Genomic DNA, 24,844 nt, shown 5'->3' with positions numbered 1-24,844 from the left:
CAACGATTGGTATGTGTTTGTTTGGCATTAAAGGAAACTAACAACTATGAACTAGGTTTACAGCATATGAAATACATTTGGCAACAACATGCACTTTGAGAGTGCAGACAGCCCAATTTTCATCAATTAATATATTCTGTAGACATACCCTCATGTCAGCAGGCCAGGGAAGCTAGGGTCGATATTCTTCTCTTGATCATCTTCGGTGGCATTAGGGACGGTGTGAGCCAAGACATCCAGGGGGTTTAGCTCGCTCGTCTGCGGGAACAAACTGCCGCCATTGCTTGCCGTGCTACCGAGGCCCTTTGTCCCTGAATTGCTCACACACTCCGGCAGATTCAATGGGGGTCTGGCGGCAGATTTCTTTGACTTTATCGTTGGAAATGCATCTGCTTTGAGTGTCGCAGGATATCCACACATTCTTGCCATCTCTGTCGTAGCATAGCTTTTGTCGGTAAAGTGTGCGGAACAAACGTCCAATTTCTTGCCACTTTCGCATCTTTGGGCCACTGGTGCAACTTGAATCCGTCCCTGTTCGTGTTGTTACACCCTCCGACAACACACCGACGAGGCATGATGTCTCCAAGGTACGGAAAACAGTCGAAAAAACGGAAAATAACAGAGCTGATTTGACTCTGTGTTTGAGAAAATGGCGGATTGCTTCCTGATGTGACGTCACGTTGTGACGTCATCGCTCCGAGAGCGAATATTAGAAAGGCGTTTAATTCGCCAAAATTCACCCATTTAGAGTTCGGAAATCGGTTAAAAAAATATATGGTCTTTTTACTGCAACATCAAGGTATATATTGACGCTTACATAGGTCTGGTGATAATGTTCCTCTTTAAAGGAAACGGCAGGCTGTCTTCTTCTAATGGATTTAATACAATATTTGCAAGTTGTGCAACGTTTGCTGTGGTCTGGAACAACATGGCGTACAAACAACTATCAGAAATGCAACCAATATTACATACATATAAAGTGTCATGAGACATGCAAATATAAATTGAATTTAGAGGATTTAAAGGAAATTAAATGAGCAAACGAGGCATAATGATGCAATATGTACATACAAATAGCCTAGTTAGCTTGCAGTCATGCACTGACCAAATATGCCTGATTATTGCGCCACACAAGTCAATAACATCAACAAAGCTCGCCTTTGTGCATTCACGCACAACATTAAAAGTTTGGTGGACAAAATGAGACAAAAAAGGGGTGGCATAAAACACGTCTTGGAAAGTCGGACAAATTTGTACATGTAAACAAACTACAGTGAGTTCAAGGGCCGCCAAAATTAGTAGGACAAAACCGGCGCTCGCCAAATAGTCTCTAATCACTGAAGCATGTTTAATATAAACAGTGTGATTTATAACAATTAGGGAGATGTGTGTCATGTTTGTCCTCTTACAGAAACCATATTAAATCCATCCATCCATTTTCTACCGCTTGTCCCTTTTGGGGTCGCGGGGGGTGCTGGAGCCTATCTCAGCTGCATTCGGGCGGAAGGCGGGGTACACCCTGGACAAGTCGCCACCTCATCACAGGGCCAACACAGATAGACAGACAACATTCACACTCACATTCACACACTAGGGCCAATTTAGTGTTGCCAATCAACCTATCCCCAGGTGCATGTTTTTGGCGGTGGGAGGAAGCCGGAGTACCCGGAGGGAACCCACACAGTCATGGGGGAGAACATGCAAACTCCACACAGAAAGATCCCGAGCCCGGGATTGAACTCAGGACTACTCAGGACCTTCTTATTGTGAGTCACATGCACTAACCCCTTTTCCACTGTGCTGCCACCATATTAAAACAAACAGAACAAAAAAAAAAATATATATATATATATATATATATAAATATATATAAATACATATATATATATATATATATAAAAAAAAAAATATATATGTATATATATATATATATATATATATATATATAATTTATTATTATTTTTAATGTATTTAATTTTTTTAATGTGTTTTTTGTTTTAATATGGTAAAAAAATAAAAAATATACAGTATATATATATTTATATATAGAAAAAATATATATATATATATATATATATATATATATTTTTACCATATTAAAACAAAAAAACACATTTAAAATATATATATATATATATATATATATATATATATATATATATATATATATATATATATATATATATATATATATATATATATATATATATATATATATATATAAAACAAACAAAACAAAAAAAATATATATATATTTTTTTTTTTTATTTTTTTTTATTTTTTTATTTTTTTTGGAGTTTTTTCAAAAATGTGAGAAAAATGGAAAAAGATGAGGGAAAAAATATATTTTTTGTTTTAATATGGTAAAAAAATAAATATATATACATATATATATATATATATATATATATGTATATGTATATGTATATATATATATATATATTCATACTGTATATATATATATATATATATATATATATATATATATATATATATATATATATATATATATATATATATATATTATTTTTTTATTTTTTTACCATATTAAAACATCATCTTTTTCCATTTTTCTTACATTTTTTAAAAAACTCCACAGCCACGGGTTGCCAACCCCCGACCTATTGGCATTTACATATTTTGTCACAGAATTAAAATTTTTGTGTTTTTTTTTTTTTCTGGAGTTTTTTCAAAAATGTGAGAAAAATGGAAAAAGATGAGGTAAAAAATATATTTTTTGTTTTAATATGGTAAAAAAATAAAAATAAAAAAATAAAATATATATATATACATACATATATATATATATATATATATACATATATATATATATATATATATACACATATATATATATATATATATATATATATATATATATATATATATATATATATATATATATATATTGTTTTTTTAAATTTATTTTTTACCATATTAAAACATCATCTTTTTCCATTTTTCTTACATTTTTGAAAAAACTCCACAGCCGCGGGTTGCCGACCCCCGACCTATTGGCATTTACATATTTCGTCACGGAATTAAAAAAAAGAAAATTGAAATACCAACTACTAAAACTGAATGTTCATCACAGTTAAGCAGTTAATGAATATGTTAATTTAGTCGGTTATTATAATTACCTCCACCAGGAGGTGATGTAATTGTTGCCGTTGGTTTGTCAATTGGCTAATTAGTCAGCTAAAACATTAACGGAGGATTTTCATGAAAGGTTCAGGAAATGTCCGAAATGGCGGCTGATGCGGATCATTTCTACGACGTTACCTCTAGCTTACCATTCTGTGTGTATGTGTTTATGCTAGCACCCAGCAGAGAAAAAAGATAGTGGAGACGGACAAGAGGGTTCACTCTATTTCTTTCATTCCGCTGTGAATAACTCATATGTTACTGGCAGATTTTTATGACACTTTCAGGAAATGTCCAAAATGGGATAAAGAACAACTGATTATATTTCGGGTGTGGTCCAGATCGTTTCTATGTCGTTTACGTTTGTTTACACGTGTGTGTGTTTATACTCGTGCCCAGCTGAGACAAAGATAGAAGAGACAGACAAGAGGGTTCACTCTGTTTCTTATCTATGAATAACTCATAAAGTTATTTATAGATTACATGACATTTTGGGGCTAATCCGGGTCATTTCTATTTTTTTTTACTTTACATTTGCGTTACAAGTTTTAACTTCTGTGTGTATGCCATCAGCCCCGCCTCCACCCACAGAGGAAAACCTACTCAGTGGCCTAGTGGTTAGAGTGTCGGTAGGTTGTGAGTTCAAACCCCGGCCGAGTCATACCAAAGACTATAAAAATGGGACCCGTTACCTCCCTGCTTGGCACTCAGCATCAAGGGTTGGAATTGGGGGTTAAATCACCAAAAATGATTCCCGGGCGTGGCCACAGCTGCTGCTCTCTACTCCCCTCACCTCCCAGGGGATGATTAAGGGTGATGGGTCAAATGCAGAGAATAATTTCACCACACCTAGTGTGTGTGTGACAATCATTGGTACTTTAACTTTAACTTTAAAAAGACAGTGGACCGTTTATTTTATTCTGCTATAGATAGCTTGAAAAGTTATGGGCATATTTTGATGAAATTTAAAAAAAATGTCAGAATAAGGAACAAGTGATGACGTTTTGAGGCTAATCTGATTCACCATCTGGATTCAGGACTTTCTTTTACTATGGGAGGTGGGGCCTAGTGTCAGCCTGCACCCACAGAGAGCTCTTCTAGTTCTTTTTTTTTTTTGTGGTAGGGTTGCTAGGTGACATTTTCAGTTAAAAAAAAAAAAAAAAAAAAAAAAAGACATTTGATTTAATGTACGTACAAAACGTTGGCGCCGACCTTGGTTTCGATTCACGTAAAATAAAACGGTGTCAATATTTCGATACTTTTGACGCCTAAACACCGGGTCACGTAAACAATCAGTCGAGCTGAACTCCCTCGAAGTAATGTTGCAGTTTTAACACCAACAAAGCAAGTATGCTTGGTAGAAAATGCTCAAACATAAATAAATGAAAAATAATAAATAAGGCTTTTCGATAAGGCTGCCGATTAATGGTCTATTTTCGATCTTTTTTCAATATATAAGGCGCACCAGATTATAGGGCGCATTAAAGGAGTCATATTATTTTTATTTTGTTTTAAATGTAAAACACTTCCTTGCGGTCTACATAACATGTAATGGTGGTTCTTTGGTCAAAATGTTGCATAGATGATGTTTAACAGATCATCTTCAAGCCGCTTTATGACAGTCGCTTCCGGATGCGCCGTTTTGTGGGCGGTCTTATTTACGTGGCTCACCTTCGGCAGCGTCTTCTCCCCGTCATCTTTGTTGTAGCGGTGTAGCGTGCAAGGACGTGAGGTGGAAGAAGTGTCAAAAGATGGAGCTAACTGTTTTAATGACATTCAGACTTTACTTCAATCAATAACGGAGCAGCATCTTCTCATCAGGAAACAACATTAAGGCCGGAAATGTGTCCGACCGGAACTCTAATAACTAAAGTTCCTTGGGTGAATAATGTAAACTCACTACACCGGTATGTTTTAGCGCTTTCATGGCGAGTTTACTGACAGATATAAGTAAGAATTTTTACACTACTTTATATTAGAAATGGCAACAGCAGAGGATGAATGTCCTATAACAAGAAGATAGAGAAAAAGAAGAAGCTTATCAACTACGTCAGCACGGACTACACTGCAAAAAGTCAGTGTTCAAAAACAAGAGAAAAAAAATACAAAAATGAGGGGTATTTTATTTGAACTAAGCAAAATTATCTACCAATAGAACAAGAAAATTCGGCTTGTCAAGACTTTCTAAAACAAGTAAAATTAGCTAACCTCAATTAACCCCAAAATACCTTAAAATAAGTATATTCTCACTAATAACAAGTGCACTTTTCATGGTAGAATTTTTTTTTGACCTTTTTGCTGAATATGTTGAGAAATATTCTTAAATTAAGTAAATGCTAGTGCCATTATCTTGACATAATGATATGCGCTCGGCATCATGATTTTTTTTTTCATGCTTGAAGTAAGAAATTATTACTTTAAAAGAGTAGTTTTATACTTGTGAGTGTTAATGACACAGCTTTGCAACCGTTGATATTCTAGTTTCAAGCATGTTTTACTCAATATAGGTCATCAAATCTCAGCAACAAGCTGTAATATCTTACTGAGATCATTTAGGACCAAAACCCTTAAAACAAGTAAAACACTCTAACATAAAATCTGCTTAGTGAGAATAATTATCTTATCAGACAGAAACTAAGCAAATATCACCCTTATTTGAGATATTTAATCTTACTTAGATTTCAGTTTTTGCAGTGTACAAAGGCGGACGTGCGCAATTTTTCAGGATTTATGCAGATCCCAAATACAGATCAGCAGGTACCAGAAGGTAAGAAAAGTTGCTTTTGCATAATATTGCGAAACAAAACGCCAAATAATATGTCTTACCTTATACACACACCATAATTATACTCCTATGTTGAAGCATAGCTTACCAAAGTCGTACTAAAACATTTTGATAGATTTGTGTGCGAAATGTGTGTAATGTTCTATATTTTCAATGGAACATATAAAATGTTGGTATTGTTTACTTGAGTCATATTGCCATCATAGTGCAGTCTACACGTATCTCTTATGTTTGACTGCCATCTACTGGTCACACTTATCATTACACCATGTACCAAATAAAATAGCTTCGAGGTCGCTAAGCAAAACCAGAATTATTCCGTACATTAGGCGCACCGGGTTATAAGGCGCACTGTCGAGTTTTGAGGGGGAAAAAAGGATTTTAAGTGCGCCTTATAGTCCGTAAATTTGCAATTAGCGATTTTAATTGGCGATTTTAACACCTCTAAATTTGGTCATGAAAACTACAACTAAGGTAAATGTCACAATGCAACAGCTGTTTGTGTAATAATCACAATACTTACTGTCAGGTTCAAACATCGATGACATCTAGTAAACAAGACAAGAAGCAAGGAAATAAACAGAGACAGAATTCAATTTGGCTCAATTGAAGAGAAACGTGTCGACCTGTAACGCTATGACGAAAAAAAGGTTCACGTCTCCTCTTGTATTTGGATATTCCCTGTTTACACAACAACAGCTGTTTCTAAAGGAATGGGGGGGGGGGGGGGGGGGGGCTGAACAGCCATTGTTTTCGGTCACATTAACACAAAATAAAAAGATGCCTCGGGCTTGGGCTGGTCCTGGATCGAGCTTGGGCAAGTCTTGGATCACAATAGATAACCCCTCCCGTCTCCTCCCATCGTACACAGCGGAATTTTCCAAGCCTTTGGCTTGGTGCAACAAAGACAGCGTTCATCTGTTCACTGGGAACTCAAGAGAACGGAAAGTTTTTTTGATAATTTACATAAAAATTTTCTGACACTTACAATATACACACTTTGTAGGGCGCAATATAACACATTCAGCTTTGATGAAAACGCCACTTCCTAGTGAGACAACATAGCCGACACAGTACTGCATTGCAAATGACACTCAAATGGTATTAAAAAAAACAACAACTGGATAGCACAGTTATCATAATCCGTTCATTTTTAAATGTTACATTACAAAATAAAAAACATTTATTAACACTCACAAAAGTGCCAAAAAAACGAGAATTGGTACTGTATCTGCTCAAATGTGAACGATGCCGATCCCGTGCCAGCAACCTGAGGGTTCCGGGTTCGATCCCCACCTTCTACCAACCTGGTCACGTCCGTTTTGTCCTTGAGCAAGACCCTTCACCCTTGCTCCTGATGGGTGGTGGTTAGGGGCCTTGCATGGCAGCTCCCGCCCTCAGTGTGTGAATTTGTGTGTGAATGGGTGAATGTGGAGACAGTGTCGAAGCGCTTTGAGTACCTTGAAGGTACAAACCCCGTTTCCATATGAGTTGGGAAATTGTGTTAGATGTAAATATAAACGGAATACAATGATTTGCAAATCCTTTTCGACCTATATTCAATTGAATGCACTACAAAGACAAGATATTTGATGTTCAAACTCATAAACTTAATTTTTTTTTTGCAAATAATAATTAACTTAGAATTTCATGGCTGCAACACGTGCCAAAGTAGTTGGGAAAGGGCATGTTCACCAATGTGTTACATGGCCTTTCCTTTTAACAACACTCAGTAAACGTTTGGGAACTGAGGAGACACATTTTCTAAGCTTCTCAGGTGGAATTCTTTCCCATTCTTGCTTGATGTACAGCTTAAGTTGTTCAACAGTCCGGGGGTCTCCGTTGTGGTATTTTAGGCTTCATAATGCCTCACACATTTTCAATGGGAGACAGGTCTGGACTACAGGCAGGCCAGTCTAGTACCCGCACTCTTTTACTATGAAGCCACGTTGATGTAACACGTGGCTTGGCATTGTCTTGCTGAAATAAGCAGGGGCGTCCATGGTAACGTTGCTTGGATGGCAGCATATGTTGCTCCAAAACCTGTATGTACCTTTCAGCATTAATGGTGCCTTCACAGATGTGTAAGTTACCCATGTCTTGGGCACTAATACACCCCCATACCATCACACATGCTGGCTTTTCAACTTTGCGCCTCTAACAATCCGGATGGTTCTTTTCCTCTTTGGTCCGGAGGACACGACGTCCACAGTTTCCAAAAACAATTTGAAATGTGGACTCGTCAGACCACAGAACACTTTTCCACTTTGTATCAGTCCAGCTTAGATGAGCTCAGGCCCAGCGAAGCCGACGGCGTTTCTGGGTGTTGTTGATAAACGGTTTTCGTCTTGCATAGGAGAGTTTTAACTTGCACTTACAGATGTAGCGACCAACTGTAGTTACTGACTGTGGGTTTCTGAAGTGTTCCTGAGCCCATGTGGTGATATCCTTTACACACTGATGTCGCTTGTTGATGCAGTACAGCCTGAGGGATCGAAGGTCACGGGTTTAGCTGCTTACATGCAGTGATTTCTCCAGATTCTCTGAACCCTTTGATGATATTACGGACCGTAGATGGTGAAATCCCTAAATTCCTTGCAATAGCTGGTTGAGAAAGGTTTTTCTTAAACTGTTCAACAATTTGCTCACGCATTTGTTGACAAAGTGGTGACCCTCGCCCCGTCCTTGTTTGTGAATGACTGAGCATTTCATGGAATCTACTTTTATACCCAATCATGGCACCCACCTGTTCCCAATTAGCCTGCACACCTGTGGGATGTTCCAAATAAGTGTTTGATGAGCATTCCTCAACTTTATCAGTATTTATTGCCACCTTTCCCAACTTCTTTGTCACGTGTTGCTGGCATCAAATTCTAAAGTTAATGATTATTTGCAAAAAAAAAAATGTTTATCAGTTTGAACATCAAATATGTTGTCTTTGTAGCATATTCAACTGTATATGGGTTGAAAATGATTTGCAAATCACTGTATTCCGTTTATATTTACATCTAACACAATTTCCCAACTCATATGGAAATGGGGTTTGTAGAAAAGCGCTATACAAGTATAACCCATTTACCATTTACCTGACAAAATGCTAATGCCACAAACAGCATGAGAGGTGTCCAGGCCGGTTGCTACGGCGATGACCGAGGCGCCCTTCATTCGAAGCCAGGAGCTACCACGTCGGGCCATACTGTGCCTTTAAACGGCACCCGGGTGTCTTCTAGAGTTTGAGTGAACGTCGTCATCTGCCGCACGCCAGCGTCTCCTCTTTCACGTCGCGGACGGAGGCTCCTCCAACACACTCTTAATGTCATTAATCAAACACACACTCTCTCCTTCAGGGAGCACAATCAGGCAATTTATAGTTCATGCCATCTGTTACCATGACAGCGCACCTGGCCCACTGCGAGGGACACACACACACACACACACACACACACACACACTCCCAGACACATGCCCACCTCTAAAAGTCCTCTTTATTTAAGAAAAACACTGTTATTGATCCTCAGGAGGGATTAAGAGAGCAGCTGGAAACACAGCAAAGAGGTTTGCTGACTCAAAGCCCAAATCCTTAAATCATCCCCACATATCGTGGGCGGAATTTTCCAGGTTTTCATCCATATGTGAGCCCAGTAAAAAAATTGCAGATTTTATAGTGCGTAATATATATAGCTAGGACTAAATCAAACATGTAGTAGTGTATGAATATATATTTAAACTGGATTTAAGGCCATTTCCAGTAACAGACGTGCAACACAATTCTCCTCATGTAGGGAATTAGATAAGGTAACCAAAATATTAACCCCACAGCAAAGGACTATAATAACAATAAACAGCAGTTTTTAGTTAAAGCTGCCTTTTATTTGGCAAGCAACATAATGTATTTGCCAGCTTTACTGTATTATAATTGTTAGTTCAGAATCGATTCTACCAACCCCAAAACCAGTGAAGTTGGCACGTTGTGTAAATGGTAAATAAAAACAGAATACAATGATTTGCAAATCCTTTTCAACTTATATTCAATTGAATAGACTGCAAAGACAAGATATTTAATGTTCCAACTGAGAAACTTAATGTTTTTGTGAAAATAATCATTAACTTGGAATTTAATGGCAGCAACACATTGCAAAAAATATTTTTTACCACTGTGTTACATGGCCTTTCCTTTTAACAACACTCAGTAAACGTTTGGGAACTGAGGAGACCAATTTTTGAAGCTTTTCAGGTGGAATTCTTTCCCATTCTTGCTTGATGTACAGCTTAAGTTGTTCAACAGTTGTGGTATTTTAGGCTTCATAATGCGCCACACATTTTTAATGGGAGACAGGTCTGGACTACAGGCAGGCCAGTCTAGTACCCGCACCATTCTACTATGAAGCCACACTGTTGTAACACGTGGCTTGGCATTGTCTTGCTGAAATAAGCAGGGGCGTCCATGATAACGTTGCTTGGATGGCAACATATGTTGCTCCAAAACCTGTATGTACCTTTCAGCATTAATGTTGCCTTCACAGATGTGTAAGTTACCCATGTCTTGGGCACTAATACACCCCCATACCATCACAGATGCTGGCTTTTGAACTTTGCGCCTATAGCAATCCGGATTGTTCTTTTCCTCTTTGTTCCGGAGGACACGACGTCCACAGTTTCCAAAAACAATTTGAAATGTGGACTCGTCAGACCACAGAGCACTTTTCCACTTTGCATCAGTCCATCTTAGGTGAGCTCGGGCCCAGCGAAGCCGACGGCGTTTCTGGGTGTTGTTGATAAATTGCTGTTGCTTTGCATAGGAGAGTTTTAACTTGCACTTACAGATGTAGCGACAAACTGTAGTTACTGACAGTGGTTTTCTGAGCCCATGTGGTGATATCCTTTACACACTGATGTCCCTGAGGGATCGAAGGTCCGTAATATCATTGCTTACGTGCAGTGATTTCTCCAGATTCTCAGAACCTTTTGATAATATTACAATCAAACTTGGTTTTTCGATAACTTTGATTTAAAACAGTAATCGTAACTGTTGTTAATTTTATACAGCAGTTATCATTATTACAGTTACATCCTTAGTATAGTAATAAATAATATTATACACCATTAAGGGTTAACACGATAGACTCGAAGAAACACTAACCGATTTCAATGACCTGTGGTAATTGTACACCACCTCTCCTTTGTTTGTATTTAATGTATACGTTAAAGTCCTAAAATAGATTTACGTGTATCTTAGCAAACATCCGTCCGTCAGTTACAGACGTGGGAGGTGTAGGTTTGAACGTTTGGTTTTTCTCCGGCGAATAAGCTAACCTAGCATTATGTTGCTGTTGAAATGTGAGTGTGGTGTTAGCATGTAGCTAACATAGCTATGCTAGTGTTGCTTGTCAGGTTCAAACACTGATGACATCTATTAAACAAGACAAGAAGCAAAGAATTAAACAGAGACAGAATTAAATTTGGCTCAATTGAGGAGAAAACGTCTGGGCTGTACTCTTGTACAGTCTCCAGCCAGCTCTGGCGAAAGATTGTACGCTTCCTCTTTTATTTGGACTTTCCCTGATTACATGGCAACAGCTGTTTCTAAGGGACGTGGGTCGTAAACAGCCATCGTCTTTGGTTACAGAACAGTTCAAAGAAAAGGTTCTAAAGCGGTTTACAGAAAAGGTCGTAAAAAAGTTCACAGAAAAGGTCGCCTTGAGGGGAGTCAGGCCTTGCTCCCTCTCCGCTTTGTAGTTCTTGGGTCACGACAATACATGAAAGAAACAGAACACCTTCATATTGCTTCCCATCCTATACGGTGGAGTTTTACGAGCCTTCTTCTTGGTAGGTTCAAAGACAGCTTTTGTCTTCTCGCCGGGAACTCATTTCAACACAAAGTTTTGTGATAACTTACATACAATTATTCTGACAGCTAACATTTGTGCCCGGCTCCTTAATGTCACATTTTTTTATGTGACAGATGACATCTGCAGTTACAGTGTTAATGTAAAAAAGTGGATAAAGTAAAGGCACTTTTCTTTTGCGTTAAAGCTACAGACACACATTGCTAAACGCATTTTGAAACCATCTAAATTCAAGGCTAGCACACGTCCAAGATCCTATTGAGGCACTTCTTGTATTTATTTGAGATTGTTGACAAATAGAACATTTAAATGACATGGAACGTTGATCAACATATGTTATCGGCGAATAAGCTAACGTAGCATGATGTTGCTGTTGAAATGTGAGCGTGGTGTTAGCATGTAGCTAACATAGCTATGCTAGTGTTGCTAACATTTGTGCCCGGCTCCTTAATGTCAAATTTTTTTATGTGACAGATGACTTTGTTAATGTAAAAAAGTGGATAAAGTAAACGCACTCTTCATTTGTGTTAAAGCTACATTGTTAAACGCATTTTGAAACCATCTAAATTCGAGGCTAGCACACGTCCAAGACCCTATTGAAGTACTTCTTGTATTTATTTGAGATTGTTGACAAATAGAACATTTAAATGACATGGAACTTTGATCAACATATGTTATCATTGGCGAATAAGCTAACCTAGCATGATGTTGCAGTTGAAATGTGAGCGTGGTGTTAGCATGTAGCTAACATAGCTATGCTAAACGCATTTTGAAACCATCTAAATTCAAGGCTAGCACACGTCCAAGACCCTATTGAGGTACTTCTTGTATTTATTTGAGATTGTTGACAAATAGAACATTTAAATGACATGGAACTTTGATAAACGTATGTTATCATCAGCGAATAAGCTAACTTAGCAAGATGTTGCTGTTGAAATGTGAGCGTGGTGTTAGCATGTAGCTAACATAGCTATGCTAGTGTTGCTAACATTTGTGCCCGGCTCCTTAATGTCACATTTTTTTATGTGACAGATTACTTTGTTAATGTAAAAAAGTGGATAAAGTAAACGCACTCTTCATTTGCGTTAAAGCTACATTGCTAAACGCATTTTGAAACCATCTAAATTCGAGGCTAGCACACGTCCAAGACCCTGTTGAGGTACTTCTTGTATTTATTTGAGATTGTTGACAAATAGAACATTTAAATGACATGGAACTTTGATAAACATATGTTATCATCGGCGAATAAGCTAACCTAGCATGATGTTGCAGTTGAAATTTGAGCGTGGTGTTAGCATGTAGCTAACATAGCTATGCTAAACGCATTTTGAAACCATCTAAATTCAAGGCTAGCTCACGTCCAAGACTCTATTGAGGCACTTCTTGTATTTATTTGAGATTGTTGACAAATAGAACATTTAAATGACATGGAACTTTGTTAAACGTATGTTATCATCGGCGAATAAGCTAACTTAGCAAGATGTTGCTGTTAAAATGTGAGTGTGGTGTTAGCATATAGCTAACATAGCTATGCTAGTGTTGCAAACATTTGTGCCCCGCTCCTTAAAACCTCTTAAGGCCCAAGCTGTTTGTTTACATGCTTTTTTTATTTCTCTTTGCTATTTGGGCTTTTTGGACCCTAATTAGAATACAAACTAAGAATCATCTTTTGATATGATGTACTTAGTCCATAAGTACACAAACGTGTACTTCATGTTTAGTGACATCCTAATTCTTATTTTTACACTTTTTTTTTTTTCCAAATTCCATTGTATGTTATACTCTTCTGACACCACCAGATGGCAGTATAAGTGTCCACATAAGCGGCCATAAGACCCCAATTCAGTAGTGTACACAATTTTGGAAATCAGAGCTAAAATGTGCTGTCCACGCATGCACCTTTAGAGGTTTTAATATACAAACTTTCCGATTATGAACCATGTTCAAGAATCCCTTAAGTAACTTTTCAACTTTCATTAAATATTTTCATTACTTTCAGGATGATCCATGGACTTCCAACTAGTTGAATGGCACCTCTGTCATGGCCCGACGGGGTCTGTATCACTTTTACTGGCACTTAGCGATATTATTGTTATTCATTTGTTAAAAAGACGGAAGTTGATGCGAACGCCTGTGTGCCGCCAGAAAACAAAAAGAAGAAGAAGAACGCATATGTGCAATTACTGCTGTCATGGCCGAAGCTCCAAAACAACCAAAGAAACGAAAAGTTTTGTCTGAGGGGACAAAAAAAAGAAAAAAGGGATAAAGGGACATTCAAGGATCAGCAATGACTTTTTTTTCCAAATTCCATTGTATGTTGTACTCTTCTGACACCACCAGATGGCAGTATAAGTGTCCACATGAGTGGCCATGAGACCTCAATCCAGTAGTGTACACAATTTTGGAAATAAGAGCTAAAAGGTGCTGTCCACGCATGTGGCCACTAAGCCTTTAGAGCAGACCTGGGCCCGGGGGCCTTAATGCTTTTCAATCTGGCCCGCCGGGTATTCCCAAATATTTTTTTTATATCTTTAAGATGTAAAGTGTAGCTGCCATTATGATGTGCAGTGATGTTTTCTAATGACCGTAAGTCTTGAACTATACAAAGTATTTCTATGGTTGGAATCTGTGCTTTTGCATGATATACTAGGGACTAGTGCAGGGGTCGGCAACCTTTACCACTCAAAGAGCCAATTTGACCAGTTTCACAAATTAAAGAAAACAATGGGAGCCACAAAAATCTTTTGAAATTTAAAATGAAATAACGCTGTATACAAAGTTTTTTGTTTTGTTTTGTACTATGTATAAACCAAGGGTCTCAGACACGCGGCCCTCACCTTACTAAGAAAATTGAATGTTAGTGCGACCCGCGAGTATTATATGAATGGCGCTTGACAGCGTAATACTTGTAATCCCTCCCAATTTTTCCGGCAGACCGCGAATTTCAAGGCAACTATTCTCTCGAACGTGCCGTGATGGTACAGCATTTAGCGCCCACTACAACCAGCGTGCCGGCCCAGCCACACGTTGTATTGGGCTTCTGCTTGCTCACGTAAGTGACAGCAAGGCATACTTGTTCACCAACCACACAGGTTACACTGACGGGGGCCGTATAAAACAACTTTAGCACTCTTACTAATAATGCGCCACACTGTGAACCCACACCAAACAAGAATGACAAACACATTTCGGGAGAACATCTGCACCTTAACACAACATAAACACAACAGAACAAATACCCAGAATCCCATGCAGCCCTAACTCTTCCGGGATACATTATACACCCCCGCTACCAAACCCCGCCCACCTCAACCGACGCACGGAGGGGGGGGGGGGGGGGGCGGAGATTGGTGGTAGCAGGGGTGTATAATGTAGCCCGGAAGAGTCAGGGCTGCATGGGATTCTGGGTATTTGTTCTGTTGTGTTTATGTTGTGTTAAGGTGCAGATGTTCTCCCGAAATGTGTTTGTCATTCTTGTTTGGTTTTGGTTCAAAGTGTGGCGCATTATTAGTAAGAGTCTTAAAGTTGTTTTATATGGCCACCGTCAGTGTAACCTGTGTGGCTGTTGAGCAAGTATGCCTTGCTGTCACTTACGTGTGCAAGTAGAAAATGCATACAACAAAAGGCTGGGCTGGTACGCTGGTTGTACAGACTGTAGAGGGCGCTAAATGCTGTACCATCATGGCACGCCTTTAGTATTATTGTTAGAGTGAAAATCGGTGAATATTAAACCCGGGAGTTTACTACGAGAGGCACGGAAATTTCCCGGGAAAATCGGGAGAGTCGGCAAGTATGCAGTATGCAGCTGAGCCGCATTAGAGTGATCAAAGAGCCGCATGCGGCTCCGGAGCCGCGGGTTGCCGACCCCTGGACTAGTGTTGTCCTGATACCAATAATATTTTGATACTTTTCGGTACTTTTCTAAATAAAGGGGACCAGAAAAAATTGCATTATTGGCTTTATTTTAACAAAAAATCTTAGGGTGCGGAGGACCGGTACTTTTCAGAGGCGGTATGGTACCGAATATGATTCATTAGTATCGCGGTATTATACTAACACCCGTATACCATACAACCCTACTAGTTACTATGGTAATCTACGTCACAGCAGGTCAGACGAGGCACCAAGCAGTGTGACTGTGGCTTGATTGTAAAATATGTCGATTGAGAGGGGGTGTGACGTTCGTATGTTCTCAATATTCAGAGTTTTATCGTTCATAGAAAAATTTAAAACTCCATTCCGTTTTTAAGGCGGTCTGTCATAACATTTTTAGCATTCAATCAGACTTTATTGTGAGGTTTTGTATTAGTTTTCCTAAAAAAATAGATATACCGGCCCCCAGACACATTAGTATTCTCTAAAGAATAAAAGCCCAGGCCTCGAAATTCGGCGCCTCTCCCGAAAACCTCCCGGGACAAATATTCTCCTGAAAATCTCCCGATTTTCAGTCGGAGCTGGAGGTCACGCCCCCTCCAGCTCCATGCAGACCTGAGTGAGGACAGCCTTTTTTCATGACGGGAGGACAACAGGGTGACAAGAACTATCTCATCCAGACTAGAGACAAATTGTATTATTATGTTTATCTTACCTAAAAATAAATATATGTATTAATTTAAAAAAATAAAAAATAAATACATTTTTACTATATTTTGCTAAAAACATCAAAATTAATTGTATTTTTATTTGTATTTTTTCTGACTCCTTATTACATCCAGCCATAGAATTGAAATAAACATATTTGAAATAATTCATTTTAAATTATCATAATAATTCATTTAAAATGACCATATTTAATTATTAAAATAATTGCTTGTTTATCAACAACTTTAGCATTTTATTCATTACATTTTGAAGCTCTCAGAAGCCAAGCTATGTTATATTCCTTAAGATTTATTTATGCAAGTTTGAAGTATCAATTATCCAAACACAGTTTTGTTTGCCTATTTTCAAACATCAAAATTAATTGTATTTTTATTTGTATTTTTTCTGACTCCTTATTACATCCAGCCACAGAATTAAAATAAACATATTTGAAATAATTAATTTTAAATTATCATAATCATTCATTTAAAATGACCATATTTAATTATTAAAATAATTGCTTGTTTATCAACAACTTTAGCATTTTATTCATTACATTTTGAACCTCTCAGAAGCCAAGTTATGTTATATTCCTTAAGATTTATTTATGCAAGTTTGAAGTATCAATTATCTAAACACAGTTTTGTTTGCATATTTTCAATATAAATAAATATATTTATTAATAAAAATAAAAAAAAACTAAATACATTTTTACTATATTTTGCTAAAAACATCAAAATTAATTGTATTTTTATTTGTATTTTTTCTGACTCCTTATTACATCCAGCCACAGAATTAAAATAAACATATTTGAAATAATTAATTTTAAATTATCATCATTCATTTAAAATGACCATATTTAATTATTAAAATAATTGCTTGTTTATCAACAACTTTAGCATTTTATTCATTACATTTTGAAGCTCTCAGAAGCCAAGTTATGTTATATTCCTTAAGATTTATTTATGCAAGTTTGAAGTATCAATTATCTAAACACAGTTTTGTTTGCATATTTTCAATATAAATAAATATATTTATTAATTTAAAAAAAAAACTTAATACATTTTTACTATATTTTGCTAAAAACATCAAAATTAATTGTATTTTTATTTGTATTTTTTCTGACTCCTTATTACATCCAGCCATAGAATTAAAATAAACATATTTGAAATAATTAATTTTAAATTATCATAATAATTCATTTAAAATTACCATATTTAATTATTAAAATAATTGCTTGTTTATCAACAACTTTAGCATTTTATTCATTACATTTTGAAGCTCTCAGAAGCCAAGTTATGTTATATTCCTTAAGATTTATTTATGCAAGTTTGAAGTATCAATTATCTAAACACAGTTTTGTTTGCATATTTTCAATATAAATAAATATATTTATTAATTAAAAAAAACAAAAAAAAAAACATTTTTACTATATTTTGCTAAAAACATCTAAATTAATTGTATTTTTATTTGTATTTTTTCTGACTCCTTATTACATCCAGCCATAGAATTAAAATAAACGTATTTGAAATAATTCATTTTAAATTATCATAATAATTCATTTAAAATGACCATATTTAATTATTAAAATAATTACTTGTTTATCAACACCTTTAGCATTTTATTCATTACATTTTGAAGCTCTCAGAAGCCAAGTTATGTTATATTCCTTAAGATTTATTTATGCAAGTTTGAAGTATTAATTATCTAAACACAGTTTTGTTTGCATATTTTCAATATAAATAAATATATTTATTAATTAAAAAAAAAAAAAAAAAATAAATTTTTACTATATTTTGCTAAAAACATCAAAATTAATTGTATTTTTATTTGTATTTTTTCTGACTCATTACATCCAGCCATAGAATTAAAATAAACATATTTGAAATAATTCATTTTAAATTATCATAATAATTCATTTAAAATGACCATATTTAATTATTAAAATAATTGCTTATTTATCAACAACTTTAGCATTTTATTCATTACATTTTGAAGCTCTCAGAAGCCAAGTTATGTTACATTCCTTAAGATTTATTTATGCAAGTTTGAAGTGTCAATTATCTAAACACAGTTTTGTTTGCATATTTTCAGGATATATATATATATATATATATATATATATATATATGTATATATATATATATATATATATATGTATGAAATACTTGACTTGGTGAATTCTAGCTGTCAATATACTCCTCCCCTCTTAACCACGCCCCCAACCACGCCCCCACCCTCGACCACGCCCCCACCCTCCACCCCCCACCTCCCGAAATCGGATGTCTCAAGGTTGGCAAGTATGCTTTAGAGGTTTAATGTCACTTTGTTGTATGTGACAGATGACATCTGCAGTTACAGTGTTAATGTAAAAAAGTGGATAAAGTAAAGTTAAAGCTACATTACTAAACGCATTTTGAAACCATCTAAATTCCAGCATCAAGACCCCATTGAGCCAAATTGAGATTGTTGACAAATAGAACGATGATAAACGTCTGTTATGTGAGCTATAATTCCTCGTAATAAGACAATGCCGTACAGGAAGTCATGTGTCGAGCAAGCTGTGAGGGATGGCCCGCGACTATTTTGGTCTGCCAAGGTGCGGCGGCGTCGAGGTCAAAGGGCGCCTCGATGAGCGTGTCGCCGTGACAAATGAAGGCACACTCGGCCTGTCACTTTAATGGCGTCATCACTCTCAAGCCCACGTGACAGCGAGACCACTTTGCAGGAGAAAACTCCCAGCTGGGGGTAATGACAGTTGAACTTTGACCCCCGCTACAACAATGCCGTCCTTACTATTATTCCTATTGTAATTGTTATTATGGTTATTATGATCAAATGTGGTGGTTTCATCCTTCTAGACTGAGCTGCATGTTGTCTCTCTCAGATGACAGCTGCCCCTCCCGCCCTTCCGACTCGCAACTGGACCTCAGCCACCTGGTTTCCATGGAGACGGACAGCAGAGACGAGGACGTCCCGGAGGAGAGCATTGTGTACCTTTGAAACGAGGACCAACACGGACCTTTAACAAAGTATTTATTGATGTTTTATTGTTTTAAGGCCCTGCAGACTGTTTTATATTCAAGGCGTGTCTTTAAAAAGTGTGTCTTTGTGTGAGCTATAGTAGGTTCCTGCAGGCTCTTTGCGCTCCCCCTGCTGGTCAGCGCCCGTTTATGGGGTGCCGAATGGAAACGTTCAGTCACACTTTTCTCGCAGATATTTTGAACATTTAGCTCACTTTTCTCACATTTCAGCTTTAACATTTAAAATTATATTTAACATTTAAATTCAACATGTAGATTTAGATTCAACATTTAGCTTTTACATTTAGATTTAGATTAAACATTCAGCTTTAACATTTAGATTTATAATTTTATATTTAGGTTTAACATTGAGATTCGGGTTAAACATTTGGCTTTAACTTAGATTTAGATTAAACATTTGGCTTTAATATTTAGATTTAGATTAAACATTTGGCTTTAACATTTAGATTTAGATTAAACATTCAGCTTTAACATTTAGATTTAACATTTAGGTTTAACATTGAGATTCAGGTTAAACATTTGACTTTAACTTAGATTTAGATTAAACATTTGGATTTAATATTTAGATTTCGATTAAACATTTGGCTTTAACATTTAGATTTAAATTAAACATTCAGGTTTAACATTTAGATTTAAAATTTAACACGTAGGTTTAACATGGAGATTCAGGTTGAACATTTGGCCTTAACTTTTAGATTTAGATTAAACATTTGGATTTAATATTTAGATTTCGATTAAACATTTGGCTTTAACATTTAGATTTAGATTAAACATTCAGGTTTAACATTTAGATTTAAAATTTAACATGTAGGTTTAACATGGAGATTCAGGTTGAACATTTGGCTTTAACTTTTAGATTTAGATTAAACATTCTGCTTTAACATTTAGATTTAACATTTAACATTTAGGTTTAACATTGAGATTCAGGTTAAACATTTGACTTTAACTTAGATTTAGATTAAACATTTGGCTTTAATATTTAGATTTCGATTAAACATTTGGCTTTAACATTTAGATTTAAAATTTAACATGTAGGATTAACATGGAGATTCAGGTTGAACATTTGGCTTTAACTTTTAGATTTAGATGAAACATTTGGCTTTAATATTTAGATTTAACATTTAGGTTTAACATTTAAAACTTAGCTTTAATAATTTAATTTATTTAACATTTGTATTTAACGACAATATTTAACATTCAGCTTTAACTTTTAGATTCAACATTCAGGTTCAGATTCAACATTTATGTTTAACTTTTAGATTTAACATTTCGATTGAACGTTTAGGTTTAACATTTAGATTTATATTTGGATTTAGATTCAACATTTAGGTTTAACATGTAGATTTAGATTAAACATTTAGCTTTTACATTTAGATTTAGATTACACAATTAGCTTTAATGTTTAGATTTAGATTAAACGTTCAGCTTTAACTATTAGATTCAAAATTTAACATGTAGATTTAACATTGAGATTCAGGTTAAACATTTGGCTTTAACTTTTAGATTTAGATTAAACATTTGGCTTTAATATTTAGATTTAACATTTAAATTTTAGCTTTAACATTTAGATGTTTATTCAACATTTGTATTTAACGGCAAGATTTAACATTCAGCTTTAACTTTTAGATTCAACAGTCAGGTTCAGATTTAACATTTATGTTTAACTTTAAGATTTAACATTTCAGTTTAACATTTAGGTTTTACATTTAAATTTATATTTGCATTTAGATTCAACATTAAGGTTTAACATTTATATTTAATGTTTGGATGTAACATTTAAATTTAGATTTAGTATTTGGATTGGGATTCAACATTCATATTTAACATTTATATTTAATGTTTAGATTTAAAATGTATACTTAACATTTAGATAAAGATTTAACATTTAGGTTTAGATTTAACATTTAGATCTGTATTTAATATTTAGATTTAACATTTAGGTTAAGATTGAAGATTAACATTTAGATTTAAAATTTAACACTTAGGTTTAACATTGAGATTCAGGTTAAACATTTGGCTTTAACTTTTAGATTTAGATTAAACATTTGGATTTAAAATTTACATTTAACATTTAAAACTTAGCTTTAACAATTAGATGTATATTTAACATTTGTATTTAATGGCAAGATTTAACATTGAGCTTTACCTTTTAGATTTAACATTTCGATTGAACATTTAGGTTTACCATTTAGATTTAGATTTGGATGTAGATTTAACATTTAGGTTTACCATTTATATCTAATGTTTAGATGTACCATATTTATATTTAATATTTGGATTGAGATTCAACATTTATATTTAATATTTAGATTTACAATTTAGACAACATTTAAATAAAGATTTTACATTTAGGTTTAGATTTAACATTTAGATCTGTATTTAATATTTAGATTTAACATTTAGATCTGTATTTAATATTTAGATTTAACATTTAGATTTAGATTTAGTATTTTGGATTGGGATGAATTAAATTCACATATATATTTAATGTTTAGATTTAAAATTTAAACTTAACATTTAGATAAATATTTAACATTTAGGTTTAGATTCAACATTTAGATCCGTATTTAATATTTACATTTAGGTTCACATTTAGGATTAACATTTAGATTTAAAATGTATATTCATGTTTAATATTTAGATTTATATGTTACATTTAGATCAAGATTCAAGATTTAGCGTAAACTTAAATGTGATAAAAGTGAGCTAAAAGTTGAAAATATATCTGCAAATAAATTGTGACTGCATTTTAACATTGGACACCTCGCACCCTTTGCACTTTTTCAATGTGCCACAGAAGGAGAACTTATGCCCAAGTGCCATCATAACATGTAAGAGGCGTCTGTTGTTTATAATAATTATTATTTAATAATGATATGTATTACAGTACAATATGTTGCTATATATTGTATACTGGCCACTATTTGAGGAAATATGGTAATAACAATAACTTACAATTGCCAAGTGTAACAGGGCAATAAGCTGCTTCAGTGCCAATTTAATACAAAATTTAAAAAAATCCATGTAAAAATTTGGTAGTCTAGTCATGTAATGAACCTTTGGTAATTGAAAAATGCAGTGATCAAAACAATCATACGTACATTTTCAAGACATCAAAGGTTCTTTGTCAGTTTATCCATACAATAATGCTATAATTTATTCAATCCTTGCCAAATGTCGACATCGATATTTTAAAATACAAAATAAAACCAATGAAGATTGTGTCCCTTGACTCACATCCCTTGCCTTTAATTATAATACTAATGGATTTGATTTGCAATACACTTCACACCTCCAAAAAATCTCTAAAGTTGTTTTATTACTTTCCGGTGTAAGTAATTAAACTGTATTTTTTATAGCGTATATCCCTATATAAAAAAAAAAAATAAAAAAAATAAATAAAAAAAATAAATAAATAAAAAATATATATATATATATATTCAATTTAGGATTGTTTTATATAGTCAGGTTTTTGAGCCCTCCATTTAAATTTGTTTGGTCTTTCAACGATTAAAAATAAAATCCTGTTTGTATTAATGCATTATGGGAGAAAAAACCCTAATATTATTATTATTATACAGAAAAAACTATATATAAAAATACAAAAATTTCATATATACATTTAAATTCATATAACATATTGTATATGCTTATACATTTCTATAAATCATAGGGGGAAAAAAACAATAAGGTTGATATATTTCATTAAAAAAAAAAAAAAAGTCAGTCTAAGGCATGAAACATTATTATTAACAATAAATTGACCAATTGCATTGTTTTATTTGGCATTCTGACTCAAATAGTGATTTTCAGCTGTATATCCCTATATAAAACATATACAGTACAAGCCAAAAGTTTGGACACACCTTTTCATTAAATGGGTTTTGTTTATTTCCATGACTATTTACATTGTAGATTGTCACTGAAGGCATCAAAACTATGAATGAGCACATGTGGATTATGTACTTAACAAAAAAAGCTGAAATAACTGAAAACATGTTTTATATTCTAGTTTCTTCAAATTAGCCACCCTTTGTTCTGATTACGGCTTTGCACACTCTTGGCATTCTCTCCATGAGCTTAAAGAGGTAGTCACCTGAAATGGTTTTCACTTCACAGGTGTCATAGTTTTGATGCCTCCAGGAACAATCTACAATGTAAATAGTCATGAAAATAAGGAAAACGTATTGAAATGAGAAGGTGTGTCCAAACTTTTGGCCTGTACTGTGTATATATATATATATATTAAATTTAAGATTTTTTTATATAGTCAGGTTTTTAGAGCCCTCCATTTAAATTCATTTGGTCTTTCAAAAATAAAAAATGTAATCCTGTGTGTATTAATTAATTAGGGAAGAAAAAACCCCAATAATATTATTATTATTATACAGAAAAAAACTATATATAAAAATACAAAAATATTTAAATCATGTAAAATATTATATATGCTTATTCATTCCTATATATCATAGGGAAAAAAACAATAAGGTTGATATATTTTGGGGGAAAAAAACTTATCAGTCTAAGGCATGAAACATTATTATTAACAATAAATTAACCAATTGCGTTGTTTTATTTGGCATTCTGACTAAAATAGTGATTTGCAGCTGTAAGACACAATTCAACACATAAAAACGTACTTTAGCTCCAGATTTGGCCTGGATGTGAATCATCTGTAAGCTATATAATGTAAGATGTTGACATGAATCATTGCCTCATTCATCACTCTCAGTCGATGATGTCATCATGCGTTAGAATATGGATGTGCAGAGGCTTTTTACTATCCCTAACCAGCGCTGTATGGTGTGTATGTAAATACTGTACATAAGGCTATTTATTTCTGCTGTATTTCTGCCACAGGTGTGTTTCTGTTGTTCCTGATGGTACTGATAAAGTGGACTTTTGTTGCAACAGCGCTTGTCCTCTCCTGACTTGAAACAGGACGCCGCAGCGATCCAGGAGGTTGAAAAGCAAATATTTTGAGTGTACCGAGCGAGCGGCGCGGACGTGCGGTTGCCAGCGGTGACAGGCGGGAGCGGCAGGTGTGGCAATATCGCAACACAACACATTAGTGGTGGCTGCTAATCATTTATTTGTGATATTTCATGTCCTCCACCTGTTTACTACGTTTCTACCAGTTTGCTTCTTTTATTGAACATAACAAATCATGCTAGCTCAAATGCTATTAGTAGTCTGTTCCAGGGTCAAAAAAGTTTTATTTTTAAACATTAGCATAACATTTTTTATATTTTTGCTTTGCCACATTTTCTTCTCCAAACAAACATACTATAATCCTTTTATCTGGTACATGTTTGGGGATTTTGTTTTAATTATATATATTATATATATATATTTTTTTTAATTCAACTACATTAGTTTTATTTAATTATTTTTTATTATTGATGGAATGGTTTAGGATTATCTTAAAATTTATATTTTTTTAA

General features: G+C 34.5%; 1 protein-coding gene across 3 annotated transcripts in view; it reads left to right on the top strand.

The window, feature by feature from the left end:
- arhgef28a (Rho guanine nucleotide exchange factor (GEF) 28a) overlaps positions 1 to 24,313 on the top strand; it is a 156,080-nt gene extending 131,767 nt beyond the window's left edge. For 2 of the 3 annotated variants that reach the window (XM_061966516.1, XM_061966515.1), the window contains one exon: positions 19,244 to 21,008. In XM_061966516.1, the coding sequence (XP_061822500.1) occupies positions 19,244 to 19,359 (116 nt within the window). In that variant the 3' untranslated portion in view covers positions 19,360 to 21,008. Of the gene's footprint in view, positions 1 to 19,243; positions 21,009 to 24,260 lie in introns of those variants that run through there. The other variant, XM_061966514.1, reaches the window with a different exon arrangement.
- The last annotated feature ends 531 nt before the right edge of the window (positions 24,314 to 24,844 follow it).

Source organism: Nerophis lumbriciformis, linkage group LG11, assembly GCF_033978685.3.
Source record: "Nerophis lumbriciformis linkage group LG11, RoL_Nlum_v2.1, whole genome shotgun sequence".
In the NCBI taxonomy this organism is placed as follows: Eukaryota; Metazoa; Chordata; class Actinopteri; order Syngnathiformes; family Syngnathidae; genus Nerophis; species Nerophis lumbriciformis.
This window is presented reverse-complemented; position numbering and strand designations above follow the sequence as displayed.